Source organism: Puma concolor, chromosome D3, assembly GCF_028749965.1.
Source record: "Puma concolor isolate L17-30 chromosome D3, mPumCon1.1.hap2, whole genome shotgun sequence".
NCBI lineage: Eukaryota > Metazoa > Chordata > Mammalia > Carnivora > Felidae > Puma > Puma concolor.
Window position 1 is genome coordinate 31875781 of NC_141678.1, and position 13727 is coordinate 31889507.

Sequence of the window (13727 nt, forward strand, 5' to 3'; positions counted from 1 at the left end):
TGAGCAGGGAAGGGGCAGAGAGAGAGGGAGACACAGAATCGGAAGCAGGCTCCAGGCTCTGAGCCATCAGCACAGAGCCCGATGCGGGGCTTGAACTCACAGACTGTGATCATGATCTGAGCCGAAGTCGGACACTCAACCGACTGAGCCACCCAGGTGCCCTTCTTGTACTCATTTTTTAAACAGGTAATTTGTCTTTGTATTATCTAGTTGTATACATTTTGGATACAAGCCCTTCGTTAACATAGGACTTCTAAATATTTTTCTCCCATAATCTGGGATGACTTCTCGCTTTTTAAAAAATTTTTTCAAACGTTTATTTATTGTTGAGAGACAGAAAGACACAGAGCGTGAGCAGGGGAGGGGTAGAGAGAGGGGGAGACACAGAATCTGAAGCAGGCTCCAGGCTCTGAGCTGTCAGCACAGAGCCTGACGCGGGGCTTGAACTCACAAACTGTGAGATCAAGAACTGAGCCGAAGTCGGTTGCCCAACCAACTGAGCCACCCAGGCGCCCTGCCTTTTCACTTTCTTAATGGTATCCTTTGATGTACTCAAGTTTTACATTTTGATAATTCATCTATTTTTTCTTTTATCACTTGTGCTTTATTGGTGTCACATCTAAAAAACCAAGGCTTAACTCAAGGTCATGGATATTTACTATGTTATCTTCCAAGAATTTTATAGTTTTAGCTCTTAACATTTAGGTCTATGGTGTACTTCAAGTTACTTTCTGGATACAGTGTGAAGTAAGGGTCAAACTTAATTTGCATGTGGGTATCTGTTGTCTGGGCACCATTTGTTGAAAATACTCTTTCCCTATTGAATTGTCTCAGTACCCTTATTGAAAAAAATCAACTGACTATAAATATTAGGGTATATTTGGGGACTCTCAAGTCTATTCCACATATTCTAAATGTCTACCCTTATGTCAACAATACAGTTTTGATTACTGTAGGTTTTGAAAGTAGAAAGTGTGAATCCTCCAACTTTGTTCTGGGTGTTGTATGGAAGTCAATTTGACAATAAATTATATTTAAAAAAAAAAAGATTGTTTTGGTTATGCTGGTTCCCTTGCATGTCTATATGAATTTTAGGATCAGCATGTCAATTTCTTTAAAAAACAAACAAAAAAACCAAACACCAACTGGGATTTTCAATTTGGATTATAATGACTCTATAGATCAATTTAGGAAGTACTGCAATTTTAGTAATGTTAGATCTTCTGATCCATGAACATGGGATGCCTTTCCTGCTGGCTTTTTTTTTTTTTCTTTCCAACCCTCCTCCCACCTTTTGTTGAACAATGTGTCTGTACCCTATTATGCTGCTTTGCCTCTATCGTGGGCTGGGAAGTAAAATAAACTATGCTTGTAGAATAGCAGATCCTTCCCAAAAAGCCAGGCTCTAGAAGCCTGTTATACAGACCTACTAAAGTACACAGTTTGTGATGATCATTGCTCAAAGATTCTTTTATAGTCAGTAATGAGTTTACAACTGTAGCATAGAACTGATTACAAGTCTAAATCCCTGAATAAATGGACCAATGTCATATAAATGGTACAGTTTAACTGAGTTTCAGCTGTTGGCATGAAAAAATGTATTACTAGCGTCACTAAGATATCTGAAGAAACTATGTCAGGTCTACAAACAAATTAGAGCTTAAGAGGGTCATGAGGGCACCTGGGTGGGTCAGTTGGTTGAGCATCTGATTTCAGCTCAGGTCATGATCTTGCAGTTCATGGTTTCAAGCCCCACGTCAGGCTCTGTGCTGACAGCTCAGAGTCTGAAGCCTGCTTTGGATTCTGGTCTCCTTCTCTCTCTGTTCCTCCCCTGCTCACGCTCTGTCTCTCTCTCTCTAAAAAATAAATAAAGTTTAGAAAAAAAAAAAAGAACTTAAGAGGGTCATGATACTATGGGGCGCCTGGGTGGCTCAGTCAGTTGAGCATCTGACTCGATTATGGCTCAGGTCATGCTTTCATGGTTTGTGGGATTGAGCCCCATGTGTGTTGACAGCACAGAGCCTGCTTGGGATTCTCTCTCTCCCATTCTCTCTGCCCCTCACCTGCTTGTGCTCTCTCTAAAAAATAAATACACAAACATTAAAAAAATAAAAAGAGGGTCTTGGTACTAAAACGATCCATCACCATTTACCCATGAAGATATATTGTTGACTATGATATGAACACTGACTTGTTTTTAAGTAGTGGTAGATGTTTCTCATAGGGCTAGTGGACAAAACTATTGCCTAGATTAGAGCTACTCGAAGTGTGTTCTAAGTACTGGCAGCCTGCAGGCACATGAAGTGCTTATACCAAAACGTAAATTGGGGCGCCTGGGTGGCGCAGTCGGTTAAGTGTCCGACTTCAGCCAGGTCACGATCTCGCGGTCCGTGAGTTCGAGCCCCGCGTCAGGCCCTGGGCTGATGGCTCAGAGCCTGGAGCCTGTTTCCGATTCTGTGTCTCCCTCTCTCTCTGCCCCTCCCCCGTTCATGCTCTGTCTCTCTCTCTGTCCCAAAAAAATAAATAAACGTTAAAAAAAAAAAAAATAAAAAAAAAAAAATAAAAAAAAAAAAAACAACCGTAAATCAATCCTACCACTAAGTATGGCATTTTGTTTAGCTATGTAGAAAGCAAGACCTCTGCTGCAGGAAGCACTCGACTGACTTGTACTGAGGCAGACCTCTTCTCCTATGGCAACCTGGCTGTTAGCAGCACTAGTCTAGATGAAGCAACTACTCTGGGTGGAAACAAAAGCACTCCTGGTCAAACAACACCAGTTTCTTACCAAAAGCTGTAAAAAAAAAAAAAAAAAATGTCAACACTCACCTTTTGAATTCCATGGCTTTCCAGTATACCAGAAATAGGAGAACATCTGAATGCTGCATAGGTAGCTCTAAAGACATCTCCACTGTCATTGACTCCCTACAATCATTTAAGCAATCAAATGAAAAAATATAAAAGTCAGTTCATCAATTCAGAGTGAGACTGTTATCTTTATGGTTACCAAGGACACACAAACCGGTTTTGTAGGGCACAGGAGAGCTCAAAGCCTGCCTAGAAGCAGGAGTGCTACTAAACTCAGCTCACACAAGACCTCATGCTGCCTCTCCTCCCTCCATCAGCAACCATTCCTTCCTGGCTACAGTCATCTTTAGGATGACGCTCATAATATCAAAGGATTTGCCTTCTCCTCGAAAACCCTGAAGACCCTGTTGAATGTGCATTTTAATAACCTATGCAAAACTAGTTGTTTATTTCTTTTCAGTAGGTCCAGCACTATCTTTTGCACGTATGTTGTGGGTATTGTGGCTCAAAACTGCTTCTGTCACACAAAACACATGGCAAAAAGGCCACAGTGTTGTAAACAACACACATGACAATATGCTTAATTCAGACAGAACCTACTGGCAGAGACTATTTGCAGTATACAGTAGCTAGCACACACTGACACAGAACATTCACTTCTGTCTCCTGCACTAGCTCCTACCCGCTGAAAACACAAAACAGCACTCAGAACAAGGGAGAGAAAAATGAATGCACACGTGCACGTGCATACACACAATGTTCCATAACAACGCTTTTATATATTTTTCAAAATAGTTATTTCAGATAAAAATCAGGACTGTAGAAGGTAGTTCATTAAATGAGCAAGCCCAGATTTTCACATCCATTCTGTAATTTGACTCTCAAAACCACCTTGTGAAAAAGATGGGGCATATATTAGCCACATCTATAGAGAAAATCAAGTAAGTGAATTAGTGGAACTAAAAAAGACAGTAATCTCAACCTATGCTCATAACTCAGTTTTAAAACACCCTGCATAAAGTTTAAACATTAAAATGAATATATTTAAGGCCATTACTACTGACCTTGACATAAGGTGGAGCTAAAGATGACAGATGCCACTTCACTTCTGTGTTACCATGATTCTCAAGTTCCAGAAAATTTTCTACAAGGAACACACATATCACAACTCAATTCTTGCAGAGGTAAGTAAACAAGCAGATTACTGTGACAATGTGTAACAATGACTAATTACCTCATCATAGGGGGAAAAATACAATCATTAGATCCCCAGAGGAACCCAACAGGAATTTATAGTATTTTCTAACAAAATCAAGATTTACAAGTACCTTATTTTTTTTTAATGTTTATTTATTTTTGAGAGAGACAGAGTGTGAGCAGGGGAGGGGCAGAGAGAGAAGGAGACACAGAATCCGAAGCAGGCTCCAGACTCAGCTGTTAGCACAGAGCCTGACGCAAGGCTCAAACCCATGAGCTGTGAGATCATGACCTGAGCCGAAGCCAGATGCTTCACCAACTGAGCCACCCAGGTGCCCCTATCTTGTTTTGGTTTTTAATCAAAGTATAATGAAGGGCTTAAGCAAGAGAGCAATAAGATGATTTACATGTGTAAAGAATTACTGGCTGCTGTGGGAAAGAGAGACCACTAGGGAGTCAGAGTAGATGAGGAGTCCTGGTAAGGCGCCACAGCAGCAGTTGAGAGAGGATGCACGGGGTGGTCTGTATCAGGCCTGAGTCACAGCAGTGGGAGGAAAAGCAGTGGGCAGACAGGGGATCCATTCTGAAGACAGACTGCAAAGGACTTGCTAGTGGACTGGATGAGGAGAGAGAGAGGAAAAGCAATCAACTTCCAGGGAATTGGCTTAATGGGCAGACAGTGGTGCCACTCACTGACACAGGTTAAGGCTGGAGAAGCTGGTTTCATGGGTAAATTAAGAGTTCTGTTTGTGAGATGCCCACCCATAGAAGCTGAGCAGGGTGAAGGGAGAGCAGAGAGAAAGAAGGGGACATAGGCAGGCCCAGGAAGAAGAGCCCTCAGTGGAACCTGAGAAGGAGCAAGTGAGGCAGGGAAAACCAGGAGAGGCATAAGAAGTATGTAGTCCAAGAAGGAAGGAGTGGTCGCCAGTGTCGAGAGGTCAAATTAACAAAGACCCATAAGCTTTGCACAGTGGCAGTATCATAGCCAATGAAGTTTATCAGAAGTGCAATTACTGCTAATTGAAAAAAAAGACCCATAGAAGAGATGCTCCCTTTTCAGTGACCTCTATAGCAGTGGGGTCAGGGCAAGATGGCAGCACCAGCTCTGCTACAGACTAAGAAAAGGAAGGCAGAGAGCACAATCCCACCATGAGGGAGGGATGCCGAGGAAGCAGGGAGAGCAGCAAGGAGACGAGGCCAAGGAAGGTATTCCTTAAACATGTGACGGCAGGGTGCCCTGTGTGCCAACAGAAAGGCATCAACAAAGGGAGAAACTGATGACACAGGAGAAAGAAGAGGTGGAGTAAGGCCTTGAGAAGAGCCTAGCTTCCAAGCAGAAGAGTTTATCTGGGATGGAAGCAGAAGTCTTGCATTTAGTCTAATGGCTTTTATATTGGCAGTGAAGAGTGAGGCAAAGTCAAGAGCTAGGAAGAGTGAGAGAGAGCAGGAGCAGCAGATGGATGCTGAGAAGAGATGAAACTGTCAAACGATGGCCAGAAATGGGAAAGGACACACACCAAGGAGGGCTGGTAGGAAAGCCTGGTACTGAGGAGCATCTGAGAGCTGAGACCATGAATCCGTGGACACAGCCCCAGGTTTCTCCAGAAGTGCTGCCTAGTAGAGACACAGGGCTGGGAAAAGTCTGGCTCTAACAAGGGTTGGGATCTTGCCAGACAGGAATGCAGAAGGAGGGACACACAGCAGTTAAAAACATTCCTAAGGCAGTAACTGCAGTGACAGACCACAGAATTCAAGCAGAAGCGGACAAGGCTGGGGTGGTGGAGAGTGAGAAGGTAGCAGGGGCAGTGGCCTGAACATCTGAATGAAGCCACAGAGCTGCTGGAACTCCCAGAGGACACGAGTGGGGAAGACGGGCGAAGCGATGGGTGATGGTCGGAGGGGGACAGTCTTGATGGACAGTAGAATCTGAGCATGAGTAGGAGACAAAGCCAGTGAGAGAGGCAAGGAGTGGAGGGTCATGTGACAGAAGGTCCAAACCCTTTCCAACAGGTCCCACATGTAATCCCATTCACTGAGACTGAGCCATCATGGGCAGGGGAGAGGGGAGAGCAAAAGCAGTGTTCTCAGGACATTTGAAGAATATTAGCAGTACGAAGTGTCCACTAGGTGACAAACATTGTGCCAAGTGCTTTACATATGTTATTTCATTTACTCCTCAAAGCCCTCTGTAAGAGGAGTCAATTATGATGGTCATTTTACATATGGGGAAACTGAGTCTATTTAACCTCTGTAGCACCTCAAAGTCACATTAGTGAGTGACAGAACCAGGTTTTACCCACTTTCCTCTCTTCTTCAGCTGCTTATTAGCAGTCTAGTAAAAGACCTAGTGAGAACTGAGAAGGGATGGTTCTGACCAGGTAGAATCTGAGACTCCCAGAATATAAATAGTTCTTAAACACCTAGATTTAACATTTTAGGATTTTAAAGCTCCCCCAAATCCTGCCCATCATTGAAATGACTACCAGTGACCACCTCTCTCCTGAAATAGAGGACAATTTTATCCCTGTCATTACAATATGGCTCACTAAGAACAGTGTTAGACTCAACAGATCAGTGACCATTTGAATTACATAACTTGTGAACCACACCTGAAGTTTCACCAGGTTCTGTTGCAGGAAAAGTAACAGTCTTGTTTCTTATCTCAACTTTTGTGGAAGGTGGTTTTGTCATTGGTTTTACCAGATGACAAACTGAAGGCTCAGTTCCTGGGGAAAGGATTCCAAATGGGCTGGAAGCCAAACGAGTGAGGAGTTCTTTTTGGGTCAAGTCTTCTTGAATTTGAACTTTCACAATTTTCTGAAATGAGCCAAATAAAGGAGATAAGACACAAATGGAGCTATCATTTTAAAGAAGCAATTCCTATTTTTAAATCACGGTGGAGAAAAGTAATGCCAAACAAATGGAAAACACTGATGGATGAGAAAGTTTATTCAGATCTCGAAGTGAATCTTTGACTCCTCCCTCTCTTCCCCAACTCCCTTCTTTTTCAAAGTAGATTTTGCAAATTACTAATGGTTTCTAGGCCCCACTCTCCATTCCTGCCCCCACTCAGGAGAACTGTTCAGATTGCTAATGGAAAAACTATGTGCTAAGTGCTCTGTCTGAATAAGTCTAGTTCAGCTGAAAGAATAGCCCCCTTCATTTCATTTCTGAGATGGTAGAGCTAATAAGCCTCCTGACACTTAAGCTGCAAAACAGGAAAAATTTGCTTAAAAAACACTAAAAGTACCTTCTGTCCATTGTCACAGTGTATATAAATCAAACCACTCCATGGGAACATTGACTGTTTTGTGGATAAGGAGGAATTAGGACTCACAAGAATTTGTAGCTTACTCCTAAAAAGAAAGAATTTAATAATGAAAAACAAGAACATCCTATACTTTAATAGCAATAACCACAGAGTTATCAATACTGTTCCATCAATGACCAACTCTTTCCGTGTTGCTCAAGAAGGAGCTGAGAAGAGGTGAGATCCCATCCACATGTGATTTTATATCAGCCCCACCTCCGTGGCTCACAAAAAGTTGAGTGACATAAACCTATGAACCGAAGGGGAAAACTCATGTGAAAAGAGACCGGGCCATAGAAATACCATTTAAAAAGCAATTCAAAATTAAAACTTCTGGAGCAAAAGACTAAAATACAGAAGCTCTGAGGCACTTTATCATAAAACTTATCATAATAAAGAATGATACAGTCACAGTATAAAGGGAATTAAATAACTGGGAAAGAAACTGGAAGAAAAAGGGGGGATGGGAAATAAATGAAATACTGTTTTTTTTTTAATTTTTTAAAAATGTTTTATTTATTTTTAAGAAAGAGAGAGAGACAGAACATGAGTGCAGGCAGGGGGCAGAGAGAGAGGGAGACACAGAATCCTTAGCAGGCTCCAGGCTCTGAGTTGTCAGCACAGGGCCTGATGCGGGGCTTGAACCCAGGAACCGTGAGATCATGACCTGAGCCGAAGTCGGACGCTTAACTGACTGAGCCACCTAGGTGCCCCAACAATATTGCTATTTACCCAGTTGCTAAAATTTTGTGTTCACTGTTCTCTTCAAGAGCTATGGAATGTCAAAGAAGACTTTTAAATGTGGACAATGTAATCAGATTTGTGACTTAGAAGAAACGACCAGTTACAAAAGATACGTTGGCATACATATCAAAAATGGCAGAGCAAGATTATTTTCCATTCCTAATGGCTAAATACACAGGGTGACAGAAAAAGTGATTCATGAACAATTCATTTCCCTAACTTTCCAACTATTAATCAGTAAATGTTTAATTGATTGCTTTGGTCCTAGGAATATTTCTCTGGAGTATGCCTAACCGTACCTCAATACTAGTCACTAAACTCTCCTAAAATGCATACTCCATCACTTTGCAAAAGTTAATAAATTCATGCTGCTCTTCTGCAAAGTTGCTATCCCCAAATAGGTAGTGACTTTCAGATGTGAATGTTCTGTGCTGACCCAGACAACGTTCCTGAAAAGCTGTAGAACTGCAGCTTTACCTCCTATCAGTAACTAAGCTGCACACAGTGGACAGCTGTTCATCAGCATTTGGTCCCAAATACTTCCTTCTGTCTTAGACTAGTCTTTGTGCAAAACAGCAAGCTAGGTTATGGCTCAGACATATTAAACATCAGGAAACTTTGTCTATAAAATGTCCTTTAGACAAAACAAGCAGAATAAATTGAGCCAGACCTAAGATAACCAAGGATAGAACCCTCTGGGCTTTAGGGACTACCACCTCTCATCGTATGCCCAACTGCATCCCTTGCTTTGTAATTTGGTAGGCAGAGTAACACATCTACACATTCTGATGTTTTCCACTCCAGGAAATCCTTCCCAACTCACTCATACCTCTTGACCCTTTTAGGCTATGTACACCATAACTGGCTGTGGACATGGTCTCTATTCTGCCGAAGAGCATGAATCCTGAAGTTCACTGTGGTCTCACAAAACCAAACGGAGCTCAGTACGGGGAGGATATGGCAAAATTCTAACGAATAAGTTAAAATGGCGTATTATTTGATCCTTAAAAAGTCACCATGTTAATACCTGACTAAAATCTGGAGGAAAAGGAAGTCATACTTACTCTGGTGGGATAAATCCATGTTGTGGTGTTACTGTAAGGCAATGTGCTGGCCAGTACAACTCAAATTTCAGTAACCTAATGGAATTATTTAAAATCTGGAAACATGCAGTTTTTGCCAGGTCACCTATTATATCAGATAAGTAAGATATAACTTACATTTAGCATTAGTGAAAAAAAAATTAATAAATAGTAAAAATGAATCCTAAATACATTAGTCTACCATCTTTTGCTTTACAGGAATTTCAAATCCCTGGTAAAAGAAGACCATTTGTTTACTCTTGGAAACTATAAAGATACTGAACAAAGTTCAACACCCTGAACAAAGAAAAAAGGACATCTGGAAATTGTTATCCCCTGGTCTTATCTTGGGCACATACATTGGTACCATATTTTTTCCTACTCTGAACCAACTATATCAATGTTAAGACTTAGTAAAATAGGCCAAGTACCTTGGGGCAAGGGATGTAGTAGGATGAAGGGCCCATGGGTGAGTGGCCCTGCCATATGGGGAATTGGGAGCTTGGAATGAGGACCATGGCCTTGTGCCGGACAATGTTCTGGTTGAGCGTGAGGTAGGTCTCAAAGAGACCTACGTAGAAGAGGACCTGTGTAAGCCACTGGTCACCTTTGCATACAGTCCATGAACATTACTAGATGAGCCACAGACTCAGAATGAGTATAGGCCTGGTTTCCAGAGCTCACTGCTGTTGTGTTATTGTTGATATACTCACAAGGAGAAGGAGCTATCAAAATCAAGTGTTCAGGCTGGACAGCCCACATTTCCTTCGAGAATGATTTATCTTGAGGTGGGCGAACAGCTTCTGAAAGAAGTGGAGAACCTTGAGGACCTTTAACTGGCAAAACATCCAAAGAAACATTGCCACCATGTTTCCCAGAACTGTCAGTTTCACTACAGAGAGAGACAGAAACAGAGAGGGGGAGAGGAAAAAAATAAAATATGAATAAAAGCTTATGACTAAGAATGTTAACCATTTGCCATGCACTGCAAATGAAATACCATGTTTTCTCACCAACATTTTTACTGTGATGTTTTACTTTTTGGTTGAATAGAAGTTGTGTATTGAAATATAATAATGTTCTCAAAAAAAAAAAAAAAGAAATCTAATAATGTTCTGCTTTAAAAAAAAAAAAAGATAAAAAGCCAGACTGTGTCACCTTTTTATATGAATTCTTCCTAAGTCTAAAAACATTTAGAGGTGCCTGGGTGGTTCAATCAGTTAAGTGTCTGACTTCAGGTCAGGTCATGACCTTGCAGTCTGTGAATTCAAGCCCCATGTTAGGTTCTGTGCTGACAGCTCAGAGGCTGGAGCCTGCTTTGGATTCTGTGTTTCCCTCTCTCTCTGCTCCTCTCCTGCTCACACTGTCTCTCAAAAATGATTAAATGTAAAAAAAAAAAAAATTAAAAAAAAAAAACATTTAGATAAAACTAAAGGTGCATTATGTAATATATTGTGTATCTTTCATGGAATAAAAATTCTTCACTGTGTATTCTTAATGTTTAAAAAATACAGTATAGGTCTAATATTATTATACTAATCTTTAATTAGAATACTCAATGATTTCTTTACTGTCTTGACCTCAGCATGCCATCTGAAGTCTCTTAAAAGGTTTACCAGAAAACTACCCAATATTAAGAATTTTTTTAAAAACAACAAAACTTTTTTCATTAAAAACAAATTTTTTTTTAATGTTTATTTTTGGGAGAGAGAGAGAGAGAGAGAGAGAGAGAGAGACAGAATGTGAGCAGGGTAGGGGCAGAGAGAGAGGAAGACACAGAATCCAAAGCAGACTTCAGGCTCTGAGCTGTCAGCACAGAGTCCAGCGCGGGGCTCAAATCCACGAACTGCGAGATCATGACCTGAGCTGAAGTCGAATGCTCAACCAACTGAGCCACCCAGGCGCCCCCCAAAACAACAAAACTCTTAATGTATCTATAACTGTACAGTGATAACTGGTTTCATGATGCTAACACCAAACATAGTCTTCCAGGCAAAATACTATGGTGAGAAATGCTGATGAGGCTTAAGATTTTTAAGTGTTAAAAGTGTTTTCTAATAAGCCTTAGATTACAAAAAATTGTAACTTGAATAAATTTTGTAATCACAGTAGCACATGATTTACCTGAAGTTCAACGGGGCAGTGCCCAAATTCTTCTACCATACAGCAGAGCTACATCTTTATTTTAAGCAGACACTCAGCAGACAGAGGGAATCCTCTTCTCGCCTCTTACCCATTACCCTCTCCCCTGCTCCTTTTGAAATCAGACCTCGACTGCCCAGAGAAATAATGGAGGCACCAGCAAATAAGTCAGAAACAATTTTTTAAAAATTATAAAGCTGATCCTAAGAACCTGTTTCTCACAATTTAAGTGAATTTCAAAATAATTTTTAATGTGAACTACTATCTTTAATTATTTGATTACATATTTTAGAAAAAATTATCATTAAAAGTATAGGGACCCTTTTAATATATTGTTGAATTCAGTTTGCTAATATTTTGTTGAGGATTTTTACATCTGTATTCATCAAGGATAATGACCTGTAATTTTCTTTTTCTGTGGTGTTTTTGCCTAGTTTCATTATCAGGGTAATGCTGGTCACATTAAGAGAGTTTAGAAGACTTCCTTCCTCTTCAGCTTTCTGGAATAATTTGAGAAGGATAGATACTAGCTTTTTGAACAGGAAGTCATCAAAACAAAATGAAAAGGCAACCTACTGAAAGGGAGAGGATACTTGCAAATCATTTATCTGATAAGAGGTTACAATCCAAATTACATAAGGAACTTATACAACTCAGTATCAAAAAAATAACTAGCCTGATCAAAAAAATGGGCAGAGGACCTGAATAGACATTTTCCGAAAGAAGACATACAGATGACCAACAGGCACATGAAAAGATGCTCAACATCACTAAGCATCAGGGAAATGTAAACCAAAACCATAATGAGAAATCACCTCACACCTGTCAAACCGACTATTATCAAAGACAACAAATAAATGTTAGCGAAGATGGAGAGCAAAGGAATCCCATGTGCACTCCTGGTGGGAATGTAAACTGGTGTGGCCCCTAATGGAAAATAGTATGGAGGTTCCTCAAAAAATTAAAAATAAAGCTACCATATGATCTAGCAATTCTACTCTGAATATTCATCCAAAGAAAATGAAAATCCAACTGGAAGAGACATATGCACCCTTATGTTCAGTGCATCATTATTTAAAACAGCCAAGATACAGAAGCAACCTGTGTCCATGACAGATGAATGGATAAAGATGTGGTTTATATACCCAGTGGAATATTAGTCATAAAAAAAGAATGAAATCTAACCACTTGTGACAACATGAACCTAGAGGGTATTATGCTAAGTGAAATAAGTCAGAGAAAAACAAATACTAAATGACTTCACCTATATGTAGAATCTAAAAAACAAAATGAATGAACAGACCAAAAAAACCAGACTCTTAGACACAGGAAACAAACTGTTGGTTTCAGGAGGCAGGGAGAGGGGTTAGGGGTGAGTGAAATAGGTGAAGGAGATTAAGAGGTACAAACTTTCACTTATAAAATAAATTATGGGGATGGAATATATAGCATAGGAAATATAGTCAATAATATTATAAGTTTGGTGACAGATGATAACTAGACTTATTGTGGGATCATTTCATTTCACAATGTATAAAAAAATCAAATCACTATGATGTACATCTCAAATGAATAGGATTATTGTATGTTAATTATACTCTAATAAAAACTTTAAAAAAGTATGGGAAAAGAGGGCAAGGTTAAATGAGCTGGAGGCTCCAGGTGGGTGGGTCTGAGTCAGCTATTAGTTGGTGGCTGGGACTTGTAGAGAACCCTCAGCCAACATGAGTTGGCAATGATGTGCCAAGGAGAAGATGAGAAGATTGGTTAAAAATAGGAGGATAGAGTAAAATTCAAATATACTGAGGATAATGAAGGCAGATTCTCAGTATTGGAGTTATCAGTATAAACTCATGATTTCAACATATTTATAAATAGATGTGGATACATGTGGATTTATATAAAATGCATATATTTCCTAGCTCTGTCCATGGAGGGAGCTTAGAAGTACTAACACCTGAAAAGCAATAGCACACTCATATCCCAGTTTCTAATACCATTTTCTACTAAAATGAACCAGGGCCCCTATTCCAGGGCTGGGACAGGAAATGCATAAGACAAACCTAAAATAACCATCATGCCGGTGAATAAAAAGTCAGATTAAGCAACCAAATGAGGACAGTAAAGAATTTATACTGAATTCACCAGTCTGCCCAAATATAAGTACACAAAAGAGGGTGAAGTAAATCTCTTCCTCATAGTGGAAAGACAACTAGTAAATGTAAAAAGATAGAATTAGAAAATCACCATTTGGTAAATAAGACAGTACTAATATGATTCAAGCAATAATCATCAGTGGGTACTACAAGTTTGAAAAGGAATAAGATAACTCATCATCTCTAAGGATCTTCCTTTAAGACATTTATTAACTAACTACCATGAAGAAACCTGGCAGACACCATTTTAACTAAGTGATAAAAATATTTCAAGTAATGGGACAAATCAGC

At 40.0% G+C, this 13727-nt stretch overlaps 1 protein-coding gene across 3 annotated transcripts in view; it reads right to left on the bottom strand.

The window, feature by feature from the left end:
- CEP192 (centrosomal protein 192) overlaps positions 1-13727 on the bottom strand; it is a 135146-nt gene that overhangs the window by 11356 nt on the left and 110063 nt on the right. For all 3 annotated transcript variants that reach the window (XM_086682400.1, XM_086682398.1, XM_086682399.1), the window contains exons 36-41: positions 9852-10030; positions 9121-9244; positions 7253-7358; positions 6612-6819; positions 3870-3949; positions 2827-2922 (exon numbers count right to left, since the gene is read on the bottom strand). In XM_086682400.1, the coding sequence (XP_086538526.1) occupies positions 2827-2922; positions 3870-3949; positions 6612-6819; positions 7253-7358; positions 9121-9244; positions 9852-10030 (793 nt within the window). The remainder of the gene's footprint in view (positions 1-2826; positions 2923-3869; positions 3950-6611; positions 6820-7252; positions 7359-9120; positions 9245-9851; positions 10031-13727) is intronic.